Source organism: Lipotes vexillifer, unplaced genomic scaffold, assembly GCF_000442215.2.
Source record: "Lipotes vexillifer unplaced genomic scaffold, Lipotes_vexillifer_v1.1 scaffold995, whole genome shotgun sequence".
Classification (NCBI taxonomy): Eukaryota; Metazoa; Chordata; class Mammalia; order Artiodactyla; family Lipotidae; genus Lipotes; species Lipotes vexillifer.
In genome coordinates, this window is record NW_006785389.1 from 156,225 (window position 1) to 166,005 (window position 9,781).

The following is a 9,781-nucleotide window of genomic DNA, read 5'->3' on the forward strand; positions in this document are numbered from 1 at the left end:
GGACAGGTTTGATCCCTGGTTGGGGAACTAAGATCCCACATGCCACGGGGCACGACCAAAAAAATAAATTAAAAAAATATGAGAAGAAAGATGTGGAGCTGATTTCACCTCCTCGGTCCCAGGAGGCTAGAGCAGAACACGGGTGGAATACAGGGGGTGAGGGCTCAGCTTATCCAAAGCAAAAACTTCCTAATGATTAGTGTTTGCCCAGAGATGCCTAAAGATGCCTTCCAAGGTAAAGCTTCCCATCATTGTAAATTTTCAAGGCTGTAACAAGCAGGATAATCCCCTGGAGGGCGTGTTAACGTACAAGGCACCGAGTGCCATCCCCAGAGTTTGTGGTTGATTGAGTCTGCATTTCTAACCAGTTCCCGGTCAATGCTGGTGCTGGTGGTCCTGAGACCACATTTTGAGACCCCCTGATTCAGAGCCTGGGCCGTGGAGACAGGACTGAGTTGGAAGTCCCATTCTGTCACTTTCTAGCTGTATGACTTCCGGCACGTTGCCTATTATCTCTCTTTGTTGATGATCCTCTGCGGGGAGCAGGGGTGGCAGGCTCTTAGAATGACCTTCAGCAGGTAGTCAGTGTGGCTGCCGCACGTTGGGGTACCAGCTATGCTCCATGGTGCCTGGGGGTAAGCCACTTCAGTTTCTTTGAGTTTCTCTCTTTCTATATAACTAGAGGATAATGATCCCCATCTGATGGGATGTTCAGGGGATTTTGACATGGGCTAATGGGTGTGGGGTGCTTTCTTGGCCCCAGGACCAGTGCTAAACCCTGAACATGCACTGGCCAGTTCTATCCGGCAAATTCGAATGTAGACTTCATTGTGTTACTTCCCTTTGACAGAATGGAAAACCAAGGCTTATCAGCAAGACAGGAATTAACAAGTGTACATCATGATGTAGACAGACAAAACTGCAAGGTGAATGGATATGTTTCCTAGGCCATAATCCTTTGGAGTATAGGTACATAATAATTACTCAATAAATGTACATTATTCCTATTATGCTAAAAAAAAGAAAAAAAGGAAAAAGAAAACCAAGGCTTAAATATTCAAGATACATAATTGTTAAGACTCTCATATCTGCCTGGGTCTGAATTGTAGCTCTGCTATGAATCGTGTTCATTCAGGCTATTAGCCCAACCTTTCTGAGCCTCAGTTTCTTCTTCTGTTAAGCAAGGCTACTAATAATTGTTACCTGCCAGGGTTGTTGGGAGGATTAGGTGAGTAAATATGTCAAGGACTAGACCCAGAGCTGGCTTCATGGGCAAGCAGCCTGCAGAGCCACACAGGACCCCATGCCAGGAGGGGCCCCACATGATGATGCCCTGCTGTCATCTTGAAATCCTTAATCGTGTTCATCGAGGGGTCTCATATTTTCATTTTGCGCTGGGCCCCCTAGATTAGGTAGCCAGTCCTCCTTGGAACCGACGCTGGCATGTAGTAAAACCCACAGTAAATATTAGCCATTATAATTATCAAAGGAACTCAGCACCTTACCTGCAGTCATCCAGTGATGCAGCCTGGATTTGATCCTGGGTGTGTGTGTGTGTGTGTGTGTGTGTGTGTGTGTGTGAGAGAGAGAGAGAGAGAGAGAGAGAGAGAGAGAGAGAGAGAGAGAGAGAGAGATTTGTGACAATACACTACACACGTCAAGGACTTACAGCAGTGGTTTTTAAAGCTTTCTTTTCATTCCCAGTTGCTGGTCTTAGGAAGTCTTCAATTTCCACATTGGTGAAATGTGGATTAAGAGAACCCACTTCACAGACTAGTGGTTAAGCGGCGTGCTGACCCACGTCTTCCCAGACCTGTGGGATGCTGGCTCCCCTTTCTGTCTCTGAGTCCTCTCTCTCCATCTCTGTCCAGGGGCAAGGAGGCTGGACCCTCAACAGTTCTGGCTATCTCCTGGGTTCCGGTGACTGAGCCTGCTCTGAGCGCTCCATCCCTGGCTCGTGCCTGTGAGCAGTGCATTGGCAACCCTGTAACAACCCTAAACTCACATTCCCTCAAGGCCATGGGCTTTATTTCCTGACCTGTCCTGAGGGTTAGTCTAGCGGGTTGATGGGCTGCATGGATCCTGGAGCCAGAGCACTGGCTTCAAGTCCTGGCTCTGCCCCTGGCTTGGTGTGCCACCTTCATCTCTTAACACCAGAGTTTCCTCATCTGTGACAATGGGTATAACGATGTCCCCCTGCTGCATGGAGATGCTGTGAGGATTAGATAAACTACAGCAATTCCTGGGAGGATCCTCCACCCTCTCTCCCCATTCCCCCAAGCGCATCTTCATTGGGTACTTGCTGTATACTTGGGATGTGCTGCCTCATGACAGTTAAATCAGTCACATGCCAACATTCCAGTGACACAACGGTGTGGCAGAGCAGAGAGGATGTGAGGTTTGGATCCAGACGCAGTTGGGCTCAAACCCCAGTTCTGCCACTTAGTGGTGGGATAACGTTGAGCAAGCGTCTACTTATCAAAGCCACAGTCCTGTCCCTGGCAAGTAGGGATGGTGAGCACGTAGCCTGTTCCCCCGGATTTGGTGGAGGTGCCCCATCCGATGAGTAGTGCTCTGGGTCTGCTGGATTCTGTGTTCTCCCTGCCTTTAACGACCACCTGGTCGTGCCGCCCCAATCCCCGGGCCAGGACTGATGGAGGCCGGAAGGAGAAGATAGCCCTCGGGATCCTAGACCTGTGGAAGGCCACTGGTGAGCGAACGGGTAGTTAGACTGCCCTACCCTCCATCCCCAGCACTCTACTCCACCTGCCTGTTGCTGGTTTTGGAAACTGTTTTGTTGGGTTTTTTTTCAACCGTAAAATAAATTTACTGCTGATAACTTTATAGAATTTACTCCCTGTTTTTTTTTTAAACATCTTTATTGGGGTATAATTGCTTTACAATGGTGTGTTATCTTCTGCTGTATAACAAAGTGAATCAGCTATACATATACATATATCCCCATATCTTCCCTCTTGCGTCTCCTTCCCTCCCACCCTCCCTATCCCACCCCTCTAGGTGAAAAATATGGAACGCTTCACGAATTTGCATGTCATCCTTGCGCAGGGGCCATGCTAATCTTCTCTGTATTGTTCCAATTTTAGTATATGTGCTGCCGAAGCGAGCACATACTCCCTGTTTTTGATGTTACAAACTTTAGGGTCTTTGAGATATGCAGGATCCTTGTATTTAACTGGTGTAAACCCAATTATTTGAGCTCTCTCTCTCTCTCTCTCTCTTTTTTCTTTTGGCTGCATTGGGTCTTTGTTGCTGCTCTCTGGCTTTCTCTAGTTGGCGAGCAGGGGCTACTCTTTATTGCAGTGTGCGGTCTTCTTTGCGGTGGCTTCCCTTATTGCGGAGCATGGGCTCTCGGTGCACGGGCCTCAGTAGTTGTGGCGCAAGGGCTTAGTTGCTCTGCGGCATATGGGATCTTCCCATACCAGGGCTCGAACCCCTGTCCCCTGCATTGGCAGGCGGATTCTCAACCACTGAGCTCGCCACAACTAGAGAAAGCCCTCGCACAGAAATGAAGACCCAACACAGCCAAAAATAAATAAATAAATAAATAAATAAATAACCCCCCCCAAACAAAAAACAATGCATGTCTTATTGGTTTTCAGTACTTCTTTATGAAACTGAAGCTGCTGCTGATTGTCCTTCTGTTAGGAGTGATTTCATTGTAAAATAGGATGCTCCTGGCATGGCAGCCAGGTAGAATAGAGGAAAACCAGTGAAATTTAAATTTCAAATAAACAAACACATTTTTGTCCAAGAGTGTTCTGTGTGTTTCCTCTTCTAAGTCTTTTTTACATTGAGTAGATGATAGCTGTGGTTTTGTCTACCTGGCCTTTATTATGTTGAGATATGTTCCCTCTATACTTGTTGAGATAAAGGCCTCCTATTTGGATAGGATGTCATTCTTTTTCCCCATTGGTGTACACCCTCTAGCTTTCTAAATGCCTACTCAGAAATAGGTTCTCCTTGAATGGATCTAGAGACTGTCATATGGAATGAAGTAAGTCAGAAAGTGGAAAACAAATATCGTATATTAACGCATATATGTGGAACCTAGAAAAATGGTATAGATAAACCAGTTTGCAGGGCAGAAATAAACACACAGATGTAGAGAACAAACGTATGGACACCAAGGGGGGAAAGTGGCAGGGGGAGGGGTGGTGGTGGGATGAATTGGGAGATTGGGATTGACATATATACACTAATATGTATAAAATAGATAACAAATAAGAACCTGCTGTATAAAAAAATAAATAAAATAGGGCTTCCCCTGTGGCGTAGTGGTTAAGAATCCGCCTGCCAATGCAGGGGACATGGGTTCGAGCCCTGGTCCGGGAAGATCACACATTCCGTGGAGCAACTAAGCCCGTGGGCCACAACTACTGGGTCTGTGCTCTAGATCCCACGAGCCACAACTACTGAAGTCCGCGTGTCACAACTACTGAAGCCCCCACACCTAGAGCCCGCACTCCGCAACAAGAGAAGCCACCACAATGAGAAACCTGCGCACGGCAACGAAGAGTAACCCCCACTCGCCACAACTAGAGAAAGCCCACGTGCAGCAACAAAGACCCAACGTAGCCAAAAATAAATAAATAAATAAAACTTTAATAAATAAATAAATAAATAAAATTTAAAAATTCAAACAAAGAAATAGGTTCTTCGCACACTTCAGCTCATCAGCTGCTTTTAAACAAAAGTCTTTTACAACTTATTTCATGAGAAAAGAAAAAAGATTAGGTAACCCAATTTGGTTACAACCATCAGATCCCAATTCTCTAACTCCCTCGAACTCTCCAGGCAGTGAGAGTAAATTCACTAGATCAGGAAAACCAATCTGTTTCCCCCCAAAATGCAAACCATAAAGTCTAACATAAATAAAATATGATAAAGAAAATCTGCAAAAAACCAACATGGAGTCCTCTTTAACAAATCATGGTTTCTCCTGGTGGAGTTTCCATGCGAAATTGAATCTACCGGATTATCTAAAATGGTTCCATCCAAGACCTTTATCCAATCACTGGGATGATGAGGTTATAGGGAGGGACCCCTGGAATTTCCCCTGGCTCTTATATAAATAGAGACATTTCAGCTCCAGACACACTTTGAAAGCCAGTCCCGGACTTGAGGAGGCTGAAGGCAAGAGGGCTCCAAGAGGTAAGTGACATGTGGGAATGTCTAAAGAGAATGCTTAGAAATCAGGAGAGATGGAGGTGGGTTTCAGAAAGGTTTGGCTTTCTATTCACCTTGCATTAGCTCGGAGAACTTGGGAAAGCAGGAGATCTCCCTCAAACCTCACACTAACTATGGTTGATTGTTGAACTCTTCTGTGAGATGAGAAGAATGTTTCCATACTCCGTGGTGTGGTGTGCTGGGGTTCATTTTTTCAACTAGGGTTTCTGAACCATGGCGCTATGGATATTTTGACCAGACATTTTTTTGTTTTCCTATAAAGGTGGATGTCAGAATTATAATAGAATGGATTATTGTCTGCGGTATGAAATATTGAACCAGTGGGGTAGTGATGTCCAGTATTTGGATGTGGGATGTATGGGAGAGGGAAGGGTGGAATAAAATGAAATTCATCTGGTTCATTCTCTTCATTTATTTCATTTCTTTTCTTTTCTTTTTTTACCCCAGCCTTCTGAACAGTGACTCTATTGCTGAGAAGAAGCAGAGGAAATCCCTTTCCACAGAGTTCAATTGGCACCAGCTCTACAAGTGTTTCCTCAGAGTCCTATTGGAAAATTCCTCTGTCAACATGGCTGAGGACCAGACATTTTTCTGGGGTCGAGGAAAACTCCCCGACGGCCCTGGATCAGAGTCACCAGTGTCCGTGCCACACCAAGATACACTTGTGGAAAAGCCAGACTGTGGCCAGGAAATGTGGCATGTTCACTTCAGAACGTTTATCAGCTCAGAGGAATCCGACCCCGTCCAGGATCTGAGGAGACTCCATGAGCTCTGCCATCTGTGGTTGAGGCCAGATCTTCACACCAAGGAGCAGATGATGGACAAGCTGGTGCTGGAGCAGTTTATGATTTGCATGCCACTGGAGTGCCAGGTCTTAGTCAAGGAAACGGGGGTGCAGAGTTGCAAAGCCTTGGAGGACATGCTAAGAAATAAGCAGAAACCCAAGAAGTGTGTAAGTAGGAACCTTGGGATTGGTATGGGAAAGGGAGAGATGGGATGGGACCTGCAAGCTGGGGGTTGAACAAGATAGGACCTGAGTGGTTGACTCTAAATCACTGATTTTCAGATGGGTGAGAGGTTTCTTTGGGCATCGTTGAGAGTTATTTTTGGCTGTCCCAACTTGAGGGATGTAGATCTTTTAAACAAAAAAAAGTGCACTTGTATGGTACGATGCCAGTGGATGCCTTGAGAGCTGCTTTCCAGGCCATATAGGAGACTGATCTCGATTGAGTTTTTTCCCTCACAGACCATAGTCCGCATACAAGGACAGGAATTTCTTGTGCGAAGCTCAGAAGTTGAGATGGTTGAATCCGAGGCCAGTGACATGAACGATGAGAGAGACCAATGCAGGGAGCCCCGACCCTCTGTGAGTGAGATACCTCCAGAGAACGGCCAGCAGAAAAGACGAGAGCTGCATATTCTGGCAGGAGCCAAGGACCTGTCAAGGGGGCAGGTGAGTGTGTGATGCCCTGGTCTCTGGAGAGAGTCTGGGAGAACTTAGAAGAGGTTCAGGTGGACATTGCTGCTAGAGTAATTGGGAGTTTTGTCAAAGGACAGCAATGGACCCACTGGCTTCAGGGATTTTCATGGATGCCTTCAGTTCCTAGACATTTTCCAGCTGGTGTGATAATGAAGACTCATCCATCTTTGTCCCTTTGCCATGAATACATGTAGTTTTAAGAGTGGGGAGAAAGGAATCCTGCCTCAGTGGAATGGTGCTAGGTCAGTTTGCCATGGGTAAATGCACTGGCAGCTGATTTCCACATGGTTGCTTTCCTCAGAGGCACTTCATAGTTCACAATATGGTCAACCTTGGAGTTGAAGGAGTGGTTCCCAATTCGACTCATTTTTCCTCCTGAAGGACACTGGAGAATGTCTGGAGACAGCTGATTTGTCCAAATGGGATTGGGTGTGGGGGAGGGGATGCTATTGATTTCTAGTGAGTAGAGACTAGGGATGCTGCTTATCATCTTACCATGTACTGTGTAACCACCATCAGAAGGACGAATTCAAACAAAGTAGGAAAAAGTGATGAACTTGGGAGAATGTACCCAGGGTCCTTTGCATCCAGAGTCAGGTGCAGAGAGTATTGGGATGACAGAGAGATGTATGCATTGAGAATTCAGAGTGCCAACTGTGGTATCCAGACTTGATTGCAAGATGTGGCCAGTAGAGATCAAGGACAGACTTAGGTATCAGGAGATGATTATCAATTGGGGTGATGAGGGTGGCCCAGAAGAAGTCAGGGCATATCCCCCAAACTGATATTAAGAAAGTTGGAGTCTTAGATCATGATATGACAGGGATGGGGAAAGAGGAAACAGAGCTTTCCATGGACTAAGGTGGATGGGTTATTGACTCTGCTTGGTTGCTCCTTGTCAGGACCAGAAATGTCTCCTGCCAGAGACCTTTCCTGAAACAGGTGAAATGGAGGGTCTGACATCCAAGGAGAACTTGGAGAAAGACCTGATGGAAGACACGGAAGAGACAGGAACCCATCAATCTCAAAAGCCTGAACATCTGAAAGGTCCTGGTGAGTCTGGAAACTTGGAATTCAGAGGAGTTAGTGACTCCCTTCCTATGGTGGCTTGGGACTGGGTACCCAGCATTACCATCCCTTGGGCGGAGTGGGGGAGTTTGGTTCTCCAAACCAAGCTTCTCCATCATCCCCTTTCCAGAGTGTGTCATAATCTATACTCTTAGGTAGTTTAGTTGATGGGAAGTTCTCTGCCACATCAGCGCTGGGTTTCAATGAGGTTGGCACCACGGAAAATGCTCCTTGTTAAATGCTGGGGGCTGAATCTCTTTTTTCAGAACATTCTGAGAGGGCAGAGGGTGGGAAGAATCCCCAAGAAGGAATTCATATTTCAAATGTGGATGCTGAACGTTTTCCTCTTGTGTTCCAGAGGGAGAAGTTTCTACTAAGAGTGGATACAGAAAAGGTTCTCTGAGGGGTCTAAGAAGTTTCAAAAGGAAACAGGCCAACAGTCCCAATTTCCAAGAAGTACATCAAGAAGAAGCCACATCTTTGGACAAAGGAGAATTCTCAGGACAACTTGGGTCCCCCTTCATTGGTTCACCTAGCATGGTGGGGCCCAACATTCTTCCTGAGGGAAAAGAAGCCCAGGCACGGGCACCCTATGAATGTAGGGAATGCAAGAAGAGGTTTCCTTATCCATCTCAGCTTACCCTTCACCAGAGGACACACACAGGAGAGAGACCTTTTCGATGCAACACGTGTGACAAAGGGTTCATGCAGTCTTCGGACCTGCGAGCTCACGAGCAGATCCACACAGGCAAGAAGCCATACTGCTGTGATCTCTGCCCCAAGAAGTTCACCCACGACTCCACGCTGCGTGCTCACAAGAGGACCCATACCAAGGAGAAGCCTTTCCGATGTGAGCACTGTGACAAAGCCTTCAGCCACAGAGGGAACCTCAATGTTCACCAACGCACCCACTCTGGGCTCAAACCCTACGTGTGTCCCGAGTGTCACAGTGCCTTCTGTCAGCTGGGGACTTTGAGACGCCACCAGAAAAGACATTCCAAATGACTCACCCCAGTCCCTGCCCTCAGATGCCAGTCCCTTCTGATCCAAGAAGGAAATTCAGGATAATTTGTTACTTATGTAATATCAAGAAAGGATGACATTTGAAGAATTTAGGATTATACTGGAACCTAATGGGGTTCCATTCACATGAATTAGGAGGATCCTTGAGTGCTAACTTATAGTTCCCTTTGGATTTTGTTTTCTACTTTAGTGTAGGCTATGCTTTTCTCATAAGCTTTTGCTTTGTGTTCTTTTTCTTCCAATGAAGTCATGTTTCATTGGCTTTCAGTACTTCATCGTGAAACTGAGGCTGCTGTTGATGGTCTTCCTCTTAGGCATGATTTCATTGTAAAATAGGATGCTGCATGTAGGGTGGCCAGATTAAATACAGGATAACCAGTGAAATTTAAATTTCAAATAAACAAACACTTTTCTGTCAAAGAGTGTTCTGTGTATTTCCTCCTCCAAGACTTCTACGTCGAGGAGATAATAGCTGTGTTCTTGTCTATGTGGCCTTTGTTATGTTGAAATATGTTCCCCCTATACTTGTTCAGATATTGCTTCCTTAGGTGTTTAGAAAACAGAAGGCTTCCCAAATTGATAGGCATCATTCTTTTCCCCTACTGGTGTTCAACCTCTGGTTTTCTAAATGCCTACTCAGAAATAGGTTCTTATAGTTGAGTTCATCAGCTGATATTAGAAAAAAAACGTCTTTTAAAAACTTTTTATTAATTTTATTTATTTATTTTGGCTGCATTGGGCCTTTGTTGCTGCATGTGGGCTTCCTCTCATTGCGGTGAGCGGGGGCTACTCTTCATTGCGGTGCGAGGGCTTCTCATTGCAGTGGCTTCTCTTGTTGTGGAGCAGAGTCTCTAGGCACGCCGGCTTCAGTAGTTGCGGCTTGCTGGCTCTAGAGTGCAGGATCTGTCATTGTGGCTCATGGGCTTAGTTGCTCCGCAGCATGTGGGATCCTCCCTGGACTAGGGATCGAATCCCTGTCCCCTGCCTTGGCAGGAGGATTCT

At 46.1% G+C, this 9,781-nt stretch overlaps 1 protein-coding gene across 1 annotated transcript; it reads left to right on the top strand.

Moving 5' to 3' along the window:
* Positions 1-5,776: 5,776 nt before the first annotated feature.
* LOC103078003 (zinc finger and SCAN domain-containing protein 5B-like) lies at positions 5,777-8,761 on the top strand. Its single transcript, XM_007457457.1, has 4 exons — positions 5,777-6,160; positions 6,455-6,661; positions 7,591-7,741; positions 8,115-8,761. The coding sequence occupies exons 1-4, from the start codon at positions 5,777-5,779 to the stop codon at positions 8,759-8,761; spliced, it is 1,389 nt and encodes a 462-aa protein (XP_007457519.1).
* Positions 8,762-9,781: the final 1,020 nt, after the last annotated feature.

Bases quoted from the DNA above. Each gene is read 5' to 3' on its own strand.
- LOC103078003 (XM_007457457.1), top strand. From the start codon at position 5,777: ATGGCTGAGGACCAGACATTTTTCTGGGGTCGAGGAAAACTCCCCGAC. The intron at 6,161-6,454 runs GTAAGTAGGAAC...TTTCCCTCACAG, and splicing joins AGCAGAAACCCAAGAAGTGT to ACCATAGTCCGCATACAAGG. The intron at 7,742-8,114 runs GTGAGTCTGGAA...CTTGTGTTCCAG, and splicing joins TGAACATCTGAAAGGTCCTG to AGGGAGAAGTTTCTACTAAG.